The 24,032-nt window shown below is 47.3% G+C and overlaps 1 protein-coding gene across 1 annotated transcript in view; it reads right to left on the bottom strand.

The window, feature by feature from the left end:
* The window catches only part of IGF2R (insulin like growth factor 2 receptor), a 99,877-nt gene that overhangs the window by 67,198 nt on the left and 8,647 nt on the right, over positions 1-24,032 (bottom strand). Inside the window, exons 2-4 of the mRNA XM_041743476.1 lie at positions 13,416-13,555; positions 3,952-4,073; positions 2,262-2,360 (exon numbers count right to left, since the gene is read on the bottom strand). Of these exons, the coding sequence (XP_041599410.1) occupies positions 2,262-2,360; positions 3,952-4,073; positions 13,416-13,555 (361 nt within the window). The remainder of the gene's footprint in view (positions 1-2,261; positions 2,361-3,951; positions 4,074-13,415; positions 13,556-24,032) is intronic.

Below are 24,032 nucleotides of genomic sequence, written 5' to 3'. Positions count from 1 at the left end.
AAGGGGACGTATGTCCAAAATATTTTAGAGAAATTATTATCTTAAAAAACAAAAACAAAAAAACACACACAACAACAACCCTACCAGAATCAACTAAACAAGCATTATACGGGCAGTCTGTAAAGGCAGCGTCTGGAACCATCACGAGCTTTGCCCGCCCAATTACTCTAAATCGGACAAAACCACTGACAACAGAAATGAGGTGCAGAAATCAAGACTCTAGGGACACTAAACCAAATCTGGGTTTGTTTGGTTTTTTTTTTTCTAACATAAAACATTTACTACAGTTTTTGAAGTGCTACCAGAGCCTGCGAGGTGTAACGATGTAACCAAATCTTGCTGAAGACAGACAAGAGGAAATCTGCTCCCTCTCGATCTGCTGCGGGTGCCGGGCGGCTGTTCAGCGGCAACCACGCTCTCCGGCTCCTCCCGGCTCAATTTCTCTGTCCCTGAGGCAGAACGGACCCAGGTCGTGAGCGAGGACTTGCCTTCTGTGGCCTCAGTCTGTGGGTTCTCCAAAAGCAAGAGCCCTCTCCAACTTTAATGAAAATCCTACTTCTGAGCCCACGACAGGCCCTCAATAAATGAAAACTGCAGGAATAAAGAGCCCCGGTTGCCCCGCAGACCTAAAGGGAGTATCCCTGAGAACAAAGCACACATTTCTTGTGCATCTTTAGGTCAGCTTCGAAGAGAAATTAAATGTCACTGTTTTGAGAAAACACACAGACCATCTCTCTCGCCTCATATACCAAAAACTGATTTAGAGCAAGAGGCCCCTGTTCACTTCCCTCCAAAGAGCAACAAAGTAAATTAGTTTAGGCTCTGTGAGTCACACAGGTCTCTCTTGTTGCTGTTCTTTGCTTTTTTCACAATCCTGTAAAAATGTAAAAAGTGTTCTTAGTTCTAGGGCTGTACAAACATGGGCAAGGGGCAGGCTGTGGCCCAGGGGCTGTAGTCTGTGACTTCTGACCTCCAACACAAAGAAAGAGAAAACAAGTAACTATTTGTGGATTTATTTTGCAAAGCAATATCCACCCCCCAGGTAGTGGGAGACACAACTGTCAGTTCAGCAAAGCAGCAAGGCAACGGGACGCTCAGTCCAAACAGGAAAAATGGGTTTCACTACCGAGCTGGAGAACCAGTGCCCAGGAGGACATCTGTGGGGCACGGAGAGGTCTGAGGTCCCACAGGAGACCTGGAAGCACACCCCTCCGTGGTTCTCAGATGCTTTTCCTGCCACTAACCATATACCAGGAGACTCATTAACCGAAGTGTTAAAATTCAAGGTCTCATTTGACACTGTCACCTCCAGATCGGTGTCATCGTATATTATACCTTCACCCTTTCCACACTTGAAACTTCTTTCTCACTGAATGTTCCTTATGCTCTTTTCTGGGAGGCAACATTTTGCCTCTTCTACTCCCGTATCAAACTGCCACATTTGAAAAACCACTGATCATTTATTATTTATAACTTAATTTAGCTTTATTTTTTAAAAACAAACTCCTCCCTTTTTACCCTTCTTAAATGACATCGTATTGGGCCATCAGTGAAAATAACGGATTGCTCCCATTTTCAGTTCCTAGATCCTAAAAGAGTCTTTGAAATCAACCCTTCAGAACATAAAACTAATGGAGTGATGTGAGAATAACCAACCCATAAAGCCTGTCGTCTAAGCCAGCACAGAAAACCACTTTCAGACCTGAGGTGGTGAGAGGGGAAACGCCATACAGCGGAGCCAACCTCAGAGGCCCTGGGCCCGGGGAGAGGATGGTTCATTAATCACCAAAGATGACTTGACCAAACACCAGGAAAAGAGTAGAAGGAATTCCAGGAGACATCTAGTCTCCAAGGTGAACAGCAAAGAACTGAATGGCTTAGGGACACCTGGCCTAGACTCACAAAGCATCCAGAAGCCACTCCAAGGCCGAGGAGATGGGTGCCAGTACGGAGAGTGAATAATATAAACACAAGCTCAACCATGTCAGCCACTGGGTTGCACAGCACCAGAAACCAAGAACTAACTGAGTAGACAGTGAGCTAGTCTACATCCAATCACATCCTGTGATTTTAAATGCCCTGTCCTAAAAATAAAAACCACCCAGCCACATTTTAACAATTATATCACATGGTATCTCTACTCAAATGGAATTTGAAAACTAAAAAAGATTTTCACCCCAACAGGTTTGGGCCAGGATTTCAATTCTTAAGGGTCTCAGAATGTCCTTTATAAAGCACATGACTTTGAGTCCCCTTATTACCTCTTTTTTAGCTTTAAATGTGTCTTTCTTGCAGGCAGCAGTAGTCCTCCACTCGAAGTAATGCACACAGTCTGTTGCAGTTACAAATTCAGGAGTTCCCTATTTAAAAAAAAGTAAAAATAAGTTACCATACTGCATATTGTAAGGGTTCCCCCCTCCCTTTAAAGTTAGAAACAGCAAGGGCTAATGAAAATTTTAAAAGCAGCAAGAAGGGGGAGGAGGGAGGACACCAACTGTTTTAGTTAATCAAGGTCATCAAGAAGTTCCCAAACCCAGAAATTATGAGACAAAAGCTTCGTGAAATCACGTTGGAATTTTGGTATAACTGGTCCAAAGCTGTTCTACTGCCCCAACTATGCAAGCACAGTAAACTCATGGGATGCAATCCTCGGAGCCCTTCCACTCTCAAACTCCAAATGTTCTCTTAACCAAATGCCAACAAAATCAAAGCCAGAAAATGTGACCTCATACTTCCTGTAAGCTGAGGACGGAGGCCCATCTGGACCCGACCGAGTTCACACACCAGCCTCGCTTTAGACACCCCCACACTCAAGGGAAGCCCCTCCACACAGACTGCAACCCGGGTCGACTCCAAAATGGTCAACCACAGCGCTGCCGGGTGATTGATACGTGACACTGAATTTACCTCCACACTCCCGTGTGCAAATCTAGGGGGTTCTTTGCAATTCTGGCTCTTGTGTGATGAATACAGAATTCTTGAAGGAAATCAGTTAAAATTAAAGCAGCAGCTAGCTTACTCTGTAACACAGACCTCCATATTTCATACCACTACAAACAGATCGTTTTCTAAGGTTTCAACATAGACAAGAGTGTATCTGACAGGCTGGTCCAAAATTAACAATTTTAAGTTCTATTTTTAAAGTTCTTCAGAGGAGACAGAATGGGCCTGAAGATGCCACAGTCACAGCACCAAATTCTAAAAAGATACTTTAAAGCAATCTGGTAGCCCACACGAGCTCACTCAACCTTATTTTTCTAAACACTTGGGTTCTTACTCTGATTAGAGAACATTCACAGGATCTGTATGTAAATTGCTTCTCCTAAAAGCTAGCAATTATTTACTGAAAGTCCCTTTCTAAATACCAGAGATTAAAACCAACAACTCACATGCAATATGGACGAGTAAGAACAAACAACATGCTTTAAGTAATGATGCCCTCTTGCAACTGCTCCAAAGCTGTTGCACTCAAAAAAGGTATGATTAGGGGCCATTACCTACTGGCCAAGACTTCTCCTAGATAGATGTTGGTCTCTCCAATTTAATATAAACGAGGAAACAAAAACAATTTTTTAAAAAAATAAATGCATTGCCCTAAAAACTACCAAGATAAAAACGCTAAGAAAAGAAGTTTTAAAAAGAAAAAAAAAAATAGGCCTACAATGTAAACACTCAACAGTGTTTTGAATTTAAACACACTAATCACCTTGAATTGTAGTTTTATACAGGATGTAGGTCAAGTTTCACTTAAAAGTTGTAACTATGGGGTAGGGTTTGTTTACATATTGGTTCGTAATGGTGATGGTGTTTTGGTTGCTGGTTTGATGGTTCTGTTTGTATTTTTAACTTTGCTCACTTATTCTTCCTGGAAAAACACTATAGCAAGAATGCCTAACAGGCAAACATTTTTAACAAAAGGAACATTATATAAAGTACTTGCTGTGGACTCACCAAGGTTTTCCCACATAAGAAGGTGATGCTACTTTGGATTTTGTGACTTGGGTTTTGCTTACAACTCTGTGTTGTGCTGAATTCCAGCAGGGATCTGGTTGCAGTTTTTGAAGAAAAATCACCTATTTGGAAAGGAAAAGCATGAACCAGTGATAAAACATTCATAACCATAAAGCCATCTCCAAGCATAAGCAAATTAAAAGTGGTACATAATTCATCTAAAGCTTATAAGCTTACAAACTGTCCCTTCCCCAGAATTCTCATCTGATGAACAACATCTCCATCCACCCAGTTGCTTTTCAAGCCCCAAATACATTACATGTGAGTCTTATCTTTCTCTCATCTACCACATTCAATAAATCAGAAAGTTCTAATGGTTTTACCTCCATGTCAAATCCATCCACATCTCTCCACCTCTACTACTGCTACTACTAAAACCACTATTACCTCTCATCTATACTCTGGTGATAGCGTAGGATCGGTCCCCTTGGCTCCACTCTTGTCCCTCACCATCACCCCCCAACCCAATCTATACCTCAACCAATGTGACCTTTGAAAACACAAATCAGAATATTTAACTCAACTGCTGAAGTTCAATGACTTCCCATCATACAGGCTATAAAATCAAAACTCTTAAGAATGGCACGAGGGTGATTACAACTCATTTGCCTGGTATGTCACCGTAGGTAACGGAAGTATAATATGTCTACATCACATCAATATAGTGATTGTTGGTATAGGAACAGATAAACTGAAAGCAGATTAGAACAGAGGCACAGAGATATAATGTGTGAATCAAATCTTACTATATGACAGTAACAGATCAGAGGGCAAAAAAGAGACTACTCAATAAAAGGAACTGACAACAAAATGACAACCTATATGAAAAAGAGATAAAAATTGGATCCTTCCCTACCTATCACTATATGTGAAAATCAACTCTAAAACAATTAAAGACATAAAAATCAAACTTTAGAACTTTCAGAAAATAGTGTATCTTTCATACCTTAATGTAGAAAAAATATTTAAGACTTAAAAACCATTAACTCCAAAATTATCAGTATATTTGACTTCCTAAATCTAAAAGTTTACATTCTTTAAAAAAATAGCTTAAGGAAAACAAAAACTAATTATAAGCTGGGAGATATACAGAGCTGGCAAAGAACTGGCACCAAGAATATAGACACTTACACACAAAAGAATAATTAAAAACTTTTTTATATTACTAGAAAGTGAAACAAAATGATCTCTGAACTGAAGGAACACACACACACACACACACACACACAAAATGAAGAGATAAGGGAAAACCCACCAACTAGTCATGTCTCGGTGAATTTTAATATCAAAGCCAAAGAGAAAATTCTAAGGCTTCTAGCGAGATAGAACAGTCACACGCAATAGATAACTCAATATAAAATGGATAAGATGCCACCAAAGGGAAGAAAGATATGTCAGTAAATACATGAAGTGATAGATGTTCAACACTACTGGTAATCAAGGAATTGCACACCGAGACCACATGACATACCAATTACAACCATTCCACGGACACAAGTCAAATACCAAGTGTTGGAGGAGAAATGGTCTAGCTCTCCTTTGTTGCTTCAGCATGGCATTAGGTCCTAAAATTGAACTTTCATGTACCTCGTGGGCTACATATTCAAGTCTCAGGTATACACACAAAAGAAGACCATGTGCATGTGTACATACATATATGCAATACGCATACATACACATGACTCTATAAATGTACCCATATATGTGGTTTTACATACAAAAATCATAAACGTAAAAAGCAAGAAACACATGAAGCATGAGCAAAAAACCTGGAAACAACTCAAATGCCCATCAGTAGAAGGGTGGACAACCTACCTTTGGGAGAGCCGACACAACATTATATCAGAGTTCACAGGAGCAAACCACAGTGACAGGTAACAACATGGTGGATCTTTAGCAACATGATATTGCTGTTAACCACTCTAAGGCCCAGAAAATCACACATAGCATGTGCACACATTTTCTATAAAGATAAAAAAAAAATCACACACACGCAGACTTTTGAGAAAGAGACAAAGAAAGGGAAGAAAAATTTAAACACGGGCTAAGGATGGGGGAGACACACAGATCCTGGCTATTCCCAGATTACTAGGTTCATCAGGGATGGGGCTCATTACGTCGCCCAGAACAGCCAGGGGAGAAAACAGGAAAAGGTTAGTCCACGGACCAGTTAGGACTGTATCACGAGCCGATACAAACACCTGAGATCTTTTTTTTTTTTTTTTCCAAGAAAGAAAGAGGAGGAGGAGGGGTCAAAATCAAGGCGCCAGCGGAGAGGGAGTCACGGGTCCGGGGCTGCCCCCGCAGCACCAGGCTCACCGCCCACTGGCTCTTTCTCCCGATGCCCGCCCGCCACTGCGCAAAGGTCTGCGCGAATCGCTCGCCCTAAAACTCCCGAGATCTATCCGGAAATCCCTTTGTCGCCGGGAGCGCAGCAGCCCCGCAGGCTCCGGGACCGAGGACAGCGCCCGCGGACAGCGCCGTGGCCCCGCCCACAGGGGGCGTGGCTGGGCCGGGGGCGGGGCTGGGCCGGGGGCGGGGCCGGGGGCGGGGCTTCCACGCGCGCCCGCAGCGCCGCGCTCCGGGAGCCGCGGAGGGCGGGCGAGGCGGCAGGACGCGGCAGGACGCGGCAGGAGGCGGCAGGAGGCGGCAGGAGGCGGCACGCGCCGCGGCCAGAAGGGGGCGCCCACAGGCCGCGCCCCCCGCCGTGAAGACCCTCCCCCACGCCCCCGCCCCCGCCCCCGCCCCCGCCCCCGCCCCCCACGCGGCGGCCCCTGCCGGCCCGTGCCCAGAGCTCCCGGGGCTCCTCGTAGCAGCTGGGCCCGCCCGAGACGGAACCGCGGAGGGCCCTGGCCTCGGGCGGGCGGGATCCAGCCGACCTCCGCCGCCGCGGCACGGGGCACCGGCATCCCCAGGCGCCGGCCCGCACCAGCACCGCAGCCGCCTGCCCGCCTCGCCGTCTTGCTCCGCCCGCTCCGCCCGGCGGCCGGCCCGGGCCCGGGGAGAGGCCGCAGCGGACCGCGGCAGACAACCGCGGCAACCGGCCAGCCTGGCCGTCCTCCCCGGGCGAGCGCCGGGCGAGGACTGCGGGGCGGCGGCCAGCACGCCAGGCCCACGGCCAGCTCCCGAGGACGGCGCCAAATGGGCTGGGCCGCGCTCGCCGGGCCCGCCAGACCGCGCCGGGTCCTCCAGACCGCGCGCCGGGCCCGCCAGACCACGCTCTCCAGGCCGGGCCCGCCAGACCAGACCGCACTGGCGCGGCCCCACCAGACCGGACCGCGCAGGGCCCTCCAGGCCGCGCTCTCCAGGCCGGGTCCTGCAGACCAGGCTGCGCGCGCCGGGCCCGCCGGACCGCGGGCTCCCGGCCGGGCCCGCCAGACCAGGCCGCGCTCGCCCAGGCCCGCCAGGCCCGCCAGGCCCGCCAGGCCCGCCAGGCCGCGCCGGGTCCTCCAGACCGCGCTCTCCAGGCCGGGTCCGCCCGACCGCGCCGGGCCCGCCCGACCGCGCGCCGGGTCCTCCAGGCCGCGCGCCGGGCCCGCCCGACCGCGCCAGGCCCGCCAGACCGCGCGCCCCCGGTCCTCCAGACCGCGCTCTCCAAGCCGGGTCCGCCAGGCCAGGCCGCGCTCGCTGGGCCCGCCAGACCAGGCCGCGCTCGCCGGGCCCGCCAGACCGCGCCGGGTCCTCCGGGCCGCGCCGGGCCGCGCGCGCCAGGCCCTCCAGACCCCGGTCTCCAGGCCGGGTCCTGCAAACCCCGCCGCGCGCGCCAGGCCCACCAGACGGCGCTCTCCAGGCCGGGTCCGCCAGACCGGGCCGCGCTCTCCAGGCCAGGCCGCGCCGGGTCCTACAGACCCTGCGCACCAGGCCCGCCAGGCCACGCTCACCAGGGCCCGCCAGACCGCGCCGGGTCCTCCAGACCGCGCTCTCCAGGCCAGGTCCGCCCCACCCGGCCGAGCTCGCCCGGGCCCACCAGACCAGACCGCGTTGGCGGGGCCCCACCAGACTAGACCGCGCCGGGTCCTCCAGGCCGCGCTCTCCAGGCCGGGTCCTCCAGACCAGGCTGCGCGCGCCGGGCCCGCCAGACCGCGGGCTCCCGGCCGGGCCCGCCAGACCAGGCCGCGCTCGCCTGGGCCCGCCAGACCAAACCGCGCTTGCCGGGCCCGCCAGGCCGTGGCGAGTCTGCCAGACCTCGGTCTCCAGGCCAGGTCCGCCAGACCGCACCGGGTGCACCAGACCACGCGCTGGGCCCGCCAGACAGCGCTCTCCAGGCCGGGCCCTCCAGGCCGCGCTCACCCGGGCCCGCCAGACCAGGCTGCACTCACCCGGACCCGCCAGACCCGGCCACGCTCCACAGGCCAGGCCGCGCCCGGTCCTCCCGACCCTGCGCGCCAGGGGGCCCGCCAGGCCACACTCGCCCGTACCCGCCAGACCCGGCCACGCTCCACAGGCCAGGCCGCGCCGGGTCCTGCAGACCCTGCGCGCCAGGCCCGCCAGGGCGCGCTCGCCCGTACCCGCCAGACCCGGCCACGCTCTACAGGCCAGGCCGCGCAGGGTCCTGCAGACCCTGCGCGCCAGGCCGCACTCACCAGAGCCCGCCAGACCAGGCCACGCTCCAGGCCTACCAGGCCTCGCCTGCAACCCTCGGCGTCCCCGGCCGAGCCCAGCCGAGCTCGCAACTCGGCCTCGCTGAGGCTGCAAGCCCTGGCGATCCCGACTTCGCAGGCAGCCTCAGGGCCCACCGTGCGGCCACCGGGCCTCCCCAACACATCGCTCAGAGCCTGTCAGGCAGGCAGGCAGCCCTCCCCGTGCTAGTCACCAATGTGCTCCAGCAAGGCTTCCCTCTTCCCCACTTCCCTTTCTTTATTGTGTCGTGTCCTTCAACGTGTACTATTCACGTGTTCTTTCACCAAATGAAGAAAAGAATCCTCTCCACCCAATTTTTCCCTCCAGCTGCTGCCTCATTTTTCTGCTCCTCTTTATATTAACACTTTAAAAAGAGAGAGAGAGAGAGAGAGAGAGAGAGAGATTTCTATTCTTGCTACCACCAATTACCCTCCCCAAATACTGCCCCTTGTCCCCTGCACTGGCTGCTCCCCCCAGAGCTACCTGACTCACTCCCTCCACTCCAAGTCTTTGCTTAAATGTCACTTTCTCAGCGATACTTACCCCCTTTAATATTCTTGAACACACACTCCTGAGACCTCCAGCACTCCTGATTTTCCTTCCTTTTCTTTTTTTACAGCACTTGTCACATTCTAGCGCACTATCTAGTCACTATTTCGGTCTGTCCCCCACAACACTATTAGTATGTAAGATCCACAAGAAAAGGGATTTTTGTCTGTTTTAGTGCTGAGTGAGTCATTCAAGTATTTGTTATAAATAAATAAATGATTAAATGTTGGCTGTTTCAAAATATAATTTATACATGTATCTTTTAAGATGTGACTTAACCAAGTGAATCAGAATACAATATACTACAGTTTATGGAACCCTTCCAGCAGTAAGGTGGTGCCAGCATATCTGCCACAGTTACCAATGCTACCAGAAAAACTACCGTGTATCAAAATCTGTGTACAGTGCTAATTCCTCTACTGGTAAGACTTACAAAAGTAGGTTATGGGAATAGAGGCTTTAAAATTTAACAGCTATTGCCAGACTATCAGGAGAGACATAAATTATATCTAAGTCTCAACCAGATTATCATCTTAAATAACCAAAAGAATTACATGGTTTTAAGAAAAGGAAAGAATACACGGCTTGAAAGGAAAAGAGATGTTCACATCTTAAGAGTCAGAGATGCAAAACTGAACCCCGTGAACAACCTGGAATGGCTGTTCTAGATTTCTCTGACCACATACAAGAATCAACAAATAACAATGTCATCTAAAGTCAGGGGCCAGCCTCTGTACAGTAAATGAAGTCACCTGATGCAGCAACTACAACGGGATCCTCTGTGTCCTATCCAGGTCACCAACAAGACGCCGATCAGAACCCCAGGCTTTGGCGGTAAGTAACCACAATGACCAGTCTTTCCTGATGCGTATGTTACCTCAGTTCTGTGGGCAGGTAACAGGCTTCCTGAAGTAGATCTACAGCTTTTAACCCTCAGAAAGATTAATGACATTAAGACCAAAGAATTAACATTTAGGATGTCAGGAGGAAAGTGAATATATTCAGTATTTTTACATAATGGCAATGTTCAATGTTAGGACTGCAATCAATCCACAGGTTATAACTGAGCAATTGATTGAAACTTGTGACACAGTATTTAGAACACCTAAGAGAATTTCAGGCTTATTATATTTATGTTTAAACTATTAAATTTATAATTATTAGTAGTAGTACTTAAGCTCTAATGGTCAGATCAGACATATGAAGCACTTTAAAAGGAAATCATGTAGGTCAAATGTAAAAACCATCTTAAACTGTGGTGAAGATGGCTCCACTAGGTAGTAAAAAGAACCAAATGTTCACAGGTCCCAGAAAAATGATTGCTAAACTCTGCTAGACTGATATTTGTAACAATATAATTTGCCTAAGGAAGAACACATGACTTTTTTTAAATTAAAAATAATGTAGTATTGTTTAAACCAAAGTTGAGGCCTTAATATTCATTTCTAAGAACAAAAACAGCCTTTGTGGGCACCATAAAACTCCTATCAACAATGATCTTCCCAAAAGAGTTACAGACAACCATCCTCCTGTAGCAATACAGGCATGTGCCCTTTCTAGGCTCTGTGCCAACACTCTCTGATTCAACCATTTAAACTTCTGTCAATTTGATAGAAGAAAAATGAGATTTCATTATTGCTTTGATTTGCATTTACACCTGGCTTACTAATGAAGTTGTATTGACCATATGGGATTTCTTCTTTTGTGAACTAACTGCCTATCTTCAGACTTTGCCATTTTTCCTCGGGTTGTCTGTCTTCGTTATCATTTACTAAGAGAAACTCCTACCTCCCCTAGATTATATTTCTGTTTTGCCAGGTTTCTTCCCAATGTTCTATTGTCGTTTTACTTTTAATTTTAACTGATATGAAATTTCTGTTGTAGGGTATGAAGGAGAGGTCTAAAGCTGTTGTAGCAGATAAATAGCAAAACTGCACCCCAACTTTTGGTTATACATTAAGTTTTCATATGTATTTTAATCTACTACAGCTATATAGCTTTTCCATTCCTCTGACCTATTGAGAGCTCCAATTTTTGTGGCTGTTTTCAAAATTCACATTGTTTCCTTTCTAGCAAGTTCATACATAAGAAGTTAGTTTCTCAGTTGTCCTCTCACAGCCAGGAGTTCAGATTTCCCATCAGGGTTCCCATTTTAGCTCTGCAACTGTCCAACATGACCCTATGACTCTAGCCCAGAATAAGTACCCAGGCTCTGGAGTCCACCTGTCAACATTCGAATCCATAATCGTGCAACCTCTAACCAGCTTCTGTATCCATTTTGTGCTTCAGTTTCTCCATTTATAAAAACAAGAGAAAATGAAGTCATGTACTTCAAGAAGTTGGTGAATAAGCTAAATAAGATATTTTACTTAAAAATATGGCTGGCACATAAATGCACAAAAAATTAGTTATTATTTAGTTATGAAACCAAATTTATAATAACAAATTCCATTATTTCTATTATACAACACAAACTAGCAAAATTAGATCTGACTCAAGACTGTCTTACTGGAAGGTCATTCGCATTCATTCTAAACGAGAGTTTGCTCTCTTGAGCTGAAGAAGTGGGTCAGTGTGGGAAGTAGCCACCATCTAGCACACCATTCTCTCCCTTCAGGAGTGTGAAACTCTGGGAAAAGTGTGAGTAAAACGAGCCTAGAAACTGCTACGTGACATCAACCTGTAACTTAGCTTTTAACTCCTCTAGTTACCTTTGGCCTCTTCCCTTTAACCAGCCTTTCCTATTCCATTCTACCCAGCTTTCTTAAAAACAAAACAAAACAAAACAAAACAAAAAAGGCATTTTGCCGGATTACCTCCCCCATTACTGTCACAAAGAATCTATGATGGATCCACTACCTACATCTCAGAAGATATCAATTCTCCTGCCTGGCTTTCAAAGCCACCCCAACTTGGTTATTCTCAAATTCTGTCCAGCCACCCCAACTTCACAAATCATCCTCCTAGTGACTTATCTGCATTCAGTGTCCATCTGTACTTTCATCAGCCAGAAATACTGTAGTCAAATATTAGAATCAAGTTAAGAGGAAGACTACCTTTTCTCTCTCTGAAAATCTGAGGAACAATGACCAACAGGCCCACCTGTGTCCTACAGCAGGACGTTGGCCACCTCATTTGCATGTTTTTAAGCAGAACACAAAATGAAATTTGTCCCACCCAAGAGTTCAGAAAAACCTGGTGCTTTCTCAGATCTCTGTCCTGAGCCTTAACTCCTTTTTACCACTGTTTCTAGTCTAGACAATGCCCTTGTCGGGAGAGAGGGGAGCCAAGAGAAGTCACTTGTCACACTGACCTTACTCTTAACCCTCTAAACGTTACTTCCTCAAAATCCTTTTTAGCCGTGTTTAGGAATTTTCATTCAAAATGACAGACAGAACTACCACAGCAAGACAACCCTCCCAAACTCCAAAAACCTGCCCAGGAGCCTCTCCCAGCTACCACACACATCTTCACTTCATGACTATCCTTCACCATCACATCTTACTGTTCAAATTGCGCTGGTCAAAGGTCACCACAGACATTCATGCCACCAAACCCAGGGAAATACCCACTGCTTTTAGGTCTGCCCTCCGCCTCCATCCTTTATGCATCTCCCCCTTGCCTGCTCCACATAACTCAGTAGGCCTGCCGCTGTTGGCCAACTTGAACCCATCATCCTCACCAGAAGAAAGGGATCCTAACCCAAAAAGAGGGCATCTGGGGAAATGAAATGAAAGTTTGCACTTTTTTTCCTCTGGGATTGGCAGTCCTTAGGACCATTAAATTTTTAAGGTAAGCTTAAAACCAATGACCATCTTTGATCCCATGTAAATACTGACAGCCTGAGACTCAAGCACAGAATAAAGCAGAATCGTAGGAGGGGGTGAAGAGGGACTGAGCACTGGAAGAAATGAGTGTGAAGGAGGGAGAAAGGTAAAGACTGGGTTCAAGAAAAACATGAGAGGGCAAGAAGAGTCATCCAGGAAACCTCCTTCCATACTAATGAATAGAAAGTTGCATAATTCTTCATGATTTTTCATGATTACTATTCCACTAGATGGAAGTAATCTAATTTAATCTCATGTTGCACACATTTAAATTGTTACCACTTGTAACCATCAAAAATGAAATGTATATATTATAAGCGATATATAAGCCTGCACGTAGATAGCTAGAGTCATTTTTTAAAAATTGGGATCTTGTACATTCAGTGATTTAAGGGTAGTTGTACTTACCCACGGAACGATAGCTGTTTGTCTTCACGTCGTACATACAAACAGCACTTGAAAATCCACACTGATCAATATTCATGTTTCCACAGATGTTGATCTTATAAAGCATGTTATTTTTGGTATCAACAGCTTCCCATGTATAACTAGAAAGGAAGAAAAACAATTTGTCACTGTCACTGATCTGCCAATAATTAAACTTCTCCCTAGTTTCACATGCAAGCCATTTACTCCAGGACTACCACAACCTAGAAGACATACTTCCATTCGCCAAAAATCTAAACGCAAACTATGTTACGTTGAACAGAAGCCAGGGCAGAAACCACTAAATACCTCCTCGCTCTGGTTCCATCCACCCTGAGCTGCCACAAGACTGACCATCATCAAAATACTTAAAAATTCTACCATTAATTTAAGAATATCAACTCACATAAGTAACTACTCAAGAATCATGTTGAATATAAGATAGTAACCTTTCCAATCACACTGGAATGCTGAAAAACCAAAGGACCGTTTTTAACTTTATGTTATATAAAAACTAGTTACAGCATGAAAGATAGTTCTCTTCTGGTTTTACCTTTTACGGCCACAGTTGAGACCCAAGCTGACAAGAGAGACTTGTGCAATGGATCCACTATCTGATTCAAAATCAGACAAAATTTACTTTAGTTTGATCCACTCAATCAAGCATTTAACATGCATTAAAACTCACTCTCCGTTCAAGCCTCGGGCAAAGTAAATACTGAGTAATTGTTAAGGAGTTGATCTGCATGCATACTTGGGACAAAATAATGGTTTGTCAGTTCTGTCAAAACAATTATTCTCAATCCTCCACTCTTCCTGGGGAGAATGTTTTGTCCATTTTGTAAAATAGGGGTCATATCCTCAGCAAAGCTAAAGACAGGAAATGAGGAAAGTTGACTAAAAAGCTCCTTTGCAAAATGCAAAGATACTGTATCAATTCAATAGCATCCCTGAAGAGAAGTTAAATATGAACTGCTTAGGTTCAGCCTAGTCAGGAGTTGTGGGGGGTGAAGGGGGGGTGCTTGAGGTTGCTAAGCTCTGAGACCACTCAAGTGTAGCAGGAGTGTATCTCCCCCAAAGCAATACCACCTCGAGGACAGAACTTAGAAAGCACTAGGCTCCAGGCTCCCAGGCATGGCTCCCAGGCATAGCAGCGCACTTCCCAGGGCCCCATTTCCACAGGGCCTCAGGACAAAGGCCCGCACAGAGCACAGAACACCAGGCAATATGCCTCTCCCTCCCCTCCTCCCCAGTAAGGGAGGAGCCCCAAAAGTAGGGTTGTTGGCTGGCAAGGAGCCAAGCATTCTCCTGAATTTAGGGCTGGGGGATGATTGAATTTACCGGGGAAGCATAGGGACATAAGCACACGGAAGCACTCAGGCAGGGTGGCAGGATGCTCCCCTAGAAGGCTCTGACAGCCACTACTGGAAAACCTGAAAAACAGGCTGCTGTGCTGGGCACAGTGCAGGCCTTGCAGTACAGGCCTTGCGGTAAAGCCAGGCTCATAGCAGTGACCATGGAACTATGTTTCTTTTTTCTTTTTCTTTCTTCAAGTATAGCTGACACAGTGTTACCTTAGTTCCAAGTGTGCAACATAGTGATTCAATATCTCTACTCCTTAGGCTGTGTTCACAAGTGCAGCCCCTGCCCGCCAGCCTACAAGGCTACTGACCACAAACTCCCTAGGCTAGGCCTTTTATCCCCGTGATTCTTCACTCCGGAACTGGAGTCCTCCCACTCCCCTCCACCTATCCCCCTACCCCTCTTCCGTCTGGCAACCACCAGTTTTGAATTCAGCTGCTTTATCAGCAACCCTTTAGATTTATCTCCTAAAGTCAGGAAGGCTAAAGGCAAAAGAAAATAACCCAAGTATTCCCAGGCATGAGAAAGTCATCAATAAAGGCCTGTTTCCTTTGACCTTCACTAACCTTTATTCATTTGCTTCACAAATATTTAAGTACTTCCTGCAGGGGCACTGAGGGGTGCATCGATGATCAAAGCCAACCAGAAAATCCCTGCCCCCCTGGAGCGTGTGCTCCAGGGGACTACAGAAAATAAGCAGGTACATAAATTCACATACTTCGCTGAGCGCTCCCGGCAAAAAAACAAGATCGCCTGTACTAGGAAATGAGCAAGGACCTACTTTAGACTGGCAAGTCTTCTGAGATAGCATGTGCCCGGGGACTCGAACAACGAAAAAGGGGCAACTCAGGGGAAGAGATGGTGGGAAGCATATTCCAGAAGATAGATTAGCCACTGTTGGGCCCTGCGGAAAAAAGGACTTAGCAGCCTGATGGAAAAGAGGGCAGTGTGGGGGCAGCAAGGTGGGTGAGGTCAAGGAGATGAGGAAAGCCGACTACACCCTACACTGGGGGCTTCACAGATTCAACGAGGCAGTTTTGATTTTGTGCTTGAAACAAAGGAAGGCCAAAGACACTGTGGATCTTATTTTAAAATGTTAAGCTAGGGGTTTTATTTGCAGAGTACTAGTAAAACTTTTCTATTAATTATAGCTAAATCTCTTATTCAAGAGCCATGACTATGTTTTTCTGGGATACTAGACATTGAATCTAAAACCTTAATAGTGGCATCATGAAAGTGTTTCCCAATCCTAAGTATATGAGAGAGGTACATAGAGGTATCATTTTAGAATGAATCAACAACTAGGAAATCCACACAGGACCTAAAATGCTATGCTTTTCTTAAAACAGAAATCCACTGCTGATTTTGCAGAAGTGATATTTAAATAAGGTAGCTGTAAAGAGTGTGTGTTTCAGGAGCAGAAAAGAGATGAAAAAAAGAAACTGGGGAATACTGTCTTATCTAATCAGTGTCCCTAGAAAGAAAAATGTTGCTCTATTCAATATTCTTTTCTTTTCTCTATTTGCATTTGATACTTAGTCAAGACTTAACAAAACGATCAGTGGTTATGGGAATGAGGAGTAAAGAGGATCCTATGAAAGTATTTGAGTGCTGGCTTTCTGCCGGGGGTTGATATAACCACTTACCACAGAATAGACCCTCCATGCTGGCACCTTCAATGCCACTCACAATCCCAACCTCAAATACCTGGGTGTAGAGTTCTTCATCATCTCACGTAAAAATGAAGGAATGGCCAGAGCATGTTTCTAATCTATACTACCAAACTTCTGGAAAAAAGTATTTGCAAGCCACGTAGAAATGTACTCCGCACACACACACACACACACACACACACCCTCACAACAGTGCTCATGTGTGTGTTTTAAATATATCTGCTACACAAAGATCTCCTGCATCAAGTCAGGTGTGAAAGCCCAGTGGGCATTTCCTTGAATCTGTAACACTCAAAGCAGTATCAAGTCTTCTAGGTCACTGTGGCTCTATGCTATCTTCCAGCCCCTCAGAAGGAAATGACAGGACACAAGGAGGTGGAATGGGGAGACCCGCAAAGGCCTAAGGAAGCAGTTGGTCAATGGGAAATAGCATCCAGCAGCCCTGCCCACTAGCCTTGCGAAATTCGGCCAACATCCTCAGAGGAGGCAGCCAATTCCCAGTTGAACTGCTCTTCTGGACACACCACCATCTGCGTGAGAACCCTGGCTCTGAAAATTAGCAAAGGTAAGTAAGGTCCTTGCCATTCTACCGCATTTTCCAGTGTGTAAAATGCAGTAGGCCAACGTCCCCCTCCCACTCTCAAAAAAATTTAAATTTACTTCAATGCACACCTGACACTTCTAGATACACACGTAGACCCAGAAAGTCCCCCATGATCCACAGCTGTAATGCCACAGCACCAGCACTGCCCCACACACAATGCTGGATCTCCTTAGGTGTCCCCAGCCACACAGGGCAGTCAGGGCCTCCCCTCCCAGAATGATGACCACAGCCCCTGGGCCACTAGGAAGAAAGCTGCAGTGGGCCAGGATGGCAGCACAGCACAGCTCTCCCAGCAGAGCCACCCCACCCTTCTTCCACTGTTCCGAGCACCTCGGCCTGGGAGCCAAAGATACCAAGGCTCAGAATATCAAGCTCCTTGCCCAACGTCACGCAGTTATGAAATGTGCCAAGTCCAGCTCAGCTCCAAGGGCAAGTGCTTAACCACCAACGTGAATTGCCTCATTTATTTTTAATTCTTAAAAGTTTTTTTTTTAACTTCCCAGAAAATAGTTTCAATTACAATGCCACAACTGACAAAACACCCCACAGAACTAAAATGAGAGATTCCGCATCACGGAGATTCCCAGGGTAAGCGAATCCACCTGCGGAAACGCTGGGAAGGAACCTGTGCAAGATCTAGGCTGCCCCGTGCCACATGGCCCAAGAGACTGTAACTTTCTGAACTCAAGTTCTCCTCGTTTTCCATTTCTGCTGCCCTCTTGCACAGTTTGAATGGCCAAATGCCAAAGGTGCCACCTTCTGCAACCTCTCTTCCCTCACCCAGTGGTTTCTAAGGAAAGGATATCAATCCCCTTAGCCCCCTTTCCCAGCGCTACCCTCACCCCACTTGTGGAGCCGGTTGAGGACTTCATGGAGAAGGGACTCATCTCTGATTCACTCTCCTTCAAAGTGAGCACTTAGCTCGGCAGCGAGTAGCCCTTTCACACCCAAACCCAGAGTCCAAGAGTGTCACCAGGAGCTCAGAAACACCGTGCCATCACTCCTGCAGATCCAGTGGGGAGCAGGGGCAGAAGTCACACACAAGGCAAATGACTTTAAGATGTCTCTGATTTTAAAGTGAATTCTGAGCCTGAAATATGCCCTAAACATGGACAATTAATTTCACCATAAAAACTGAGCACACAGGCTGAGTTCTCCCTTTAAAGGACGCTTAAAACTGTCTGGCCCCGACTGCAATCCCACGGCCTCTGCCGAAAGTCAGTCGGTGTCTGTCCAGTGGCACAGAGGTTCCATTTTAACCTCATTTGGTTTAAATTTCATAATATCCTGAAAGGTGTTGGCAGATTACCAGCGAGAAAGAGGCACACAAGTAGCATACTGTCAACCAAGCCAGAGACAGGAAGGCATTTCTACTTTCCCAATACTGCTCCAGCAAATGCCACTGGCAGAACCCATCCTGGTCAAGAATAAACCCATGTACGGGCAGCAATGAAGAAGCAAAGCCAGCTGGCCAACACAACTGCCTAGAGTTCAGAAAGCTTAATGAAGAAATGCAAGGCCATCTCCTCTGAACGAGGTCGATATGTCTGTCCGAAAGAAAGAAAATTCCAAAGAAAAAGCCAGAGAGGTACAACTGGACAAAATGTGTAAATTATTTGAGGGTAATGTCTTCCTGGGACACCTCTCAGGTTTTCGTAACTGTCATCACTGAATATCTGCAAAACTGCAATATCTTGCAAAATAGAACTTGGGTTTCTCTCATTTTTAAAACTGCTAATGTCTAAAGTAAAGGATATAAAATTCAGTTATACAATGTAAGATGTGCCCAACCTCCTAGAGAAAAAAAAAAAAAATCTTAGAAAACTTGAGTTCCCTCCCTCCAACACAAAACAGCCCCATGCACTCCTCTTCTTCACATGTACTGCCACAAAGCCACACACTTTTGAAATATACCTTAGTTCCCTCACACTCCCTGAGTCTTGGGGTTATGGTAATGGTCATGTAGCTATTAAACTTTTTATTACTGGCCTACAATTAATTATTGGTTTATAAAGCAGTATAGAAGCATGATGGAATCGGTAATAAAATTAATAAGCATGTGTGAATCTATAATTTGGTTTCTTAAAAGAAAAAAAAACACACAAAGCTCAGTAAAACAGGCTAAATTCACACAGCACAGTAACGGGGCTAGAGGAATGTTTTTCTGAATCCGGAGCGAGCAGCAAATCTAAAATTTTAGGGACAAGGGAAAAGTCTTTCCAACCTGAACATCAAAAAAAGACTTTCCTATTTTTGGCCTGCATCCAAGTCCTCTTGCAGAACATTCAGGAAATCGTTTGGCTCACTTCTGCCCCTTATCATTACCAGATAGTTTCTCAGCTCGTATATCCAGCTTGCTAACCTTCAAAAATCTGGAACAGTCTCCCAAACTTCAGAAGGGGGAGGGGGCAGGCAGGGGGGGAAAGGAGGGCGCGGAAAGAAGCAGGATTTCCAAAATGGACATTGCAGCAGAATGTCAAGAGCTTAATGGAACCACCGTTGTGGACGCCTTTCTGTGGCTGACACGAAAAGAGAAGAATCTGATTTGGCATGATAAATCTGCGCCCTGATCTGAAGGCCAGGAGACACATGAGTTTGACACAGCATGGCAAAAGCATATATAGGAAGTACTTCACTTCCTATTCTAACAAACCCACAAAGCTGTGGATAAAGATATGAGGCCTGCAAGAAAGAAAGAAAAGAAAAGAAAAGAAAGGAAGGAAAAGAAATGAAAAGAAAGGAAAAGAAAAGAAAAGAAAAGAAAAGAAAAGAAAAGAAAAGAAAAGAAAAGAAAAGAAAAGAAAAAAGAAAAGAAAAGAAAAGAAGCGAAGCGAAGCGAAGCCAGACATTAGTCTTTGGTTTTCCCGGGTGGTTACACAGGGTCCGGGAGCAAGAAGCCAGTTGGCTAGAGAGGGATCCAGCTGGAAGCAAGGCTCTAAGTCCACACCAGAGCCTAAGGCGCTAGGGGATGGTTGGGGGGGTGGGGGGCAGCAAAGTTTTCAAACCATCACCAAGAGTGACTAACAAAGGTCATGTGAAATAGAGAGGGAGGTGAGCTGCACTCGGAAAGGTGCCATGGCAAGTAGAAGGAGCCCAGAGACATGGCTCCAACTCCCACCCCACCCTGAGCAGCTGCGTGGGACACGCTTAATCTCCCGAGCCCCGACTTCCTCATCTATGAAACTCAGCTGCTACACAAAGTCATTGCGAGGAAAATCATGACCAGGAATGTAGAACTTTTGAGAAACTAGGATTTAAGGCTTTCATCTGATCAATAGAAAGCTTCAGGCTGCTTAAAAATGGAGTTTACAAAAAAAGGTACATTGGCTTGGAGCCTCCTAAAGGAATGTCACGTAACACAGGTCAGGAAGTGGAGGGAACAGGCCCCTGTCTTGGGCCATCTCCATGGAGCTGGAGATGGGGGTCCCTCAGGACAACGCATGTGTGTACACACACACACACACACACACACAAACCCTGCTGCCTCCTAGGTTCTCTCAGGACAAGAGATCCACTTTGGACCTACACATGCCTGGGCCCCATAGCCACCAGTTGCCACCAGAACAGAGGTCTGATGAATCTGAATTTCTGGCAGAGGAGCAGGGGGAAAAAACATGAGACCTTCCTAAGGAGGTTCCACTGCAATGCAAGAGGTGGAATTCTTAGTAAATTGGCAAGGGCCCCTCCACAACACAAAGTTCCCCAAAAGACTGCTTGTCCTTCCTCTGCTACGACCATGGCACTTTTTTGCTCAGGTCAACTCTGTGGTGTCAGGATGCAGGCCTGTATTTCAACCCTAATCCCTCTGCGAGGATTTTTTTAAAAATCAGAGTAATTACCTGGATGTTCCCATACTTTGTTCCTCATGTGCATAAAGAAAAGTTGGATTACAGGCTAAACCTCCTTAATTATATGGATGCCTGAATTCAACTGCTTTTAAAGCCAACCCACCAGCCCACGGCATAGAATTCACACCATAATGCTCAGTCCCCTTGTAAGCTGTCACCAGTGTCCCAGAAACCCCTCCCAGACTCAGTGCAATTCCTGCAGAGACATAACCCCAAGGGCAGATCTGCCCTCTGCAGCGTGACGCCCCTGAGGCTGCTCTCAGGTGCTAAATCTTCTCCAGGCTGGTGAGGCTGACACAGGAGAAAAATCTCTGCTTTGAAGATGCCGGGGTCAAATGTCAGACTGGTGAAGACAGCTCAGCAAAACCTAACACCCAACTGGGAAAAGGAAACACACAGGGCACTCCTTTAGTGCCAGGACAGGTATCACCTTTATGAGTTCATTTTAAAATGACAGCATTATCTCACCTCAACTTCAAGAGCTCTTATGAAGAATAAGGGAAACATCTATCGAGCGACTTCGTGGCTCACACTTTTGCTGAGTGGTCTGCAAATACTCAGCTGCCCCCAATCCCTGGGGGGGGGGGGGGTGCCGTTCCCCTTTCCGGCACAGAATGATGGCCTGAGAGAAGAGGCAGCCACTTGCTGAACTGCCACCCTCAGCAGAGATCTTGCTTCTTGCTTCACTACGGAAATTAAAATAGAAACTTCCAGATTTCCATCATATCTACCAGTCTACCTGCATCGTCCTCACACACTCCCATCACTAAGGCCCAACCTTCCTGGTGCCCTGGCTGCCAGACCTGTCCCCTATTTGGGGACAGCACCCAGGTTTTGTGTCCTCTCTCTCTTTTCCTTCCTTCTCTCCCTTCACCGTGGATCACCAATCTTTCTCTGTGCTGGTTCACTCCCTTCAGCATACCAACCCTTTATAATAGATCCTACTTTTTACAACCCTCTCCCTTGACCCCACACACCAGTGCAGTACCCCCCCACACACTGCTCTGATCCCTTTACAGCAAACCCCAAACGTACTGTTTGTTCGTCCTATCATGCCCTCTCATTCCCTTAAAGCCAACTGGGCTTTTACCCACCTCTCCACCAAAACCTTGGTATCCTCATCAAAGACCTCTGTGCTGCCAAATCCACTGGTCGCTTAGTGTCGTGGTACTCGGTGCTCCACATGTGACACACCTGGCCACTTTCTTCCTACAACCCTGCCTTCCCTGGGTTTCCAGGACATTGCGCTCTCTTGATTCTCATCCCATCTCCCTGGCAGCTCTTTGTCAGCTTCCCCTACAGGTTCCCAGCATCCGGCAGACCTCTGAGAACAGGGTTCCTCAGAATTTGCCTCCGCCACTCCCTAAGGACTCACTCAAGTGCTTTCTAGCTATGCAACAGCAGCTCCCAAACTGACATTCCCAGGCTCGGACATTGCCCTCAACCCAAAGACACTGCTCTAGCTGCCCACCCGAGCTCCCACTCAGATGCTAGATGTAACCCAACATCAACATGGCTAAGCCAAACTCCTTGTCTTCCCCCTAAACTGGCTTTTCCCCCATCTCTGAAAACAGCAATTCCATTTGCAATGCAACTTCCAATTGCACCAACTAAACCCTGCACTAGTCTTTCTCACCTCATATCCCGGACACAATCGTCAGAAAATCCATCAGCTCCACCTTCAAAATATCCAACTCTGACTACTCTTCACCACACCCTTTGCTATAACCCTGGTCCAATTACTGTAACTTCTTACCCAGTCTATCAAAAAAACCCAGCTTCCCCCTTTGGCCACCCCCACCCTATGTCACTCCTCTGCTCAAAATCTTCCCAGGGCTCGCACCGCCCTAGGAATAGAAGCCAGAGTCACTGCAATGGCCTATGGGACCTGGCACCCAGCTACATCACCTTCCCTCTGGTTCCCTCCTTCTGTTCCCTTGGACACTCATGTTTTTCCAGCCACAAGAGTCCCTCTACCATGTCCTAGCCCCACCAGCGTGCTCCCAGCCAGAGCACCTGATACAGGGTCCCCAGTTTGACCCACTTCCTGCATGGTCTATGTTTTCACATCATCCTACAGAAAGGCCTTGGAAAAGTTTGTCCTGCCTTAGAGAAGGGCCCTGCCCACAGCTCTTCCCTCCCTTGGTATCAACCAAAGGCGAACTGTACAGAGACAGAAAAGAGCTACGCGGCTTCTCACTTTGCTTGTGGTGAGGAACACATGTACAGCTCACAGCAGGTGAAGGAGTTTCAGAGAGACAACAAGGGTGACTCAGTGGAGATGCACCCTTGTCACTTCTAGGAATTCACTTCTTCGGCACTTCCAGTTTGGTGGTTTGGTTTTCTATTTTCAGACCAGGGGCAAACAGCAGGGAGCGTTGGGGGAAGTTTTGGGTTTTCGGTACAAAACACCATTTTACAACTGTGACTGGTTGCAGAGTGGAGAGAACCTACAGACAGCAACAACTGCATGTGACACACAACCAAAATCCAACAGTCCCCTGGCTCCTCGAAGGGCTCTCTGCATGCACACATTGCTGCAACACACACATGTGCATGAAGGATACTGACAGCGCTCGGGCACAAAGGCTCTGATTGAAAAGCCAGCTCCTGAACTTTCCTCCCAGGCTGCCCACTGCCAACCACATTTCAAAGGCCACCTTCCACTGTTCCCACATGCCACCATCTTTCCCTCCATTGGTTAAAATAAAACCAGGAGTAACACCTTCACATCTAACTTCCTGCAACTCTCCTCGCCCTCTGTAAACCGAAATACTTGTCAGAATCCGCTCCCTCCATCCAAGGAAGCTACCCTCCGTATGTCTGCTCAAGGACAGCTGCCCCAGCAGAGCTAAGAGCACACCAAAGCTAACAGAAAAACCCCACCAAAGGTCTCTAGCTGCTCTGAAAGGTAAGTTTCATGCTCCTGGGGACCGGAGCAACCAGCCTCCCCCCCTCCCCTGCTGTGAAGGGCTGGCGCCGTGCCGCCCCCCTGCGCTGGCTAACATAGAGACGAAAATAGGCAGATGACACAGGGCTTCGGGCACCTCCAAATCCTCTCCAGCAGCAGCTGTCTAAGCTGAGCAGCACGGTGGAGCTGAGGAAGTACTTG

This window comes from Vulpes lagopus, chromosome 2 (genome assembly GCF_018345385.1).
Source record: "Vulpes lagopus strain Blue_001 chromosome 2, ASM1834538v1, whole genome shotgun sequence".
Lineage (NCBI taxonomy): Eukaryota > Metazoa > Chordata > Mammalia > Carnivora > Canidae > Vulpes > Vulpes lagopus.
The sequence above is the reverse complement of the archived record's forward strand: the minus strand, read 5'-3'. Positions and strand labels throughout refer to the sequence as shown.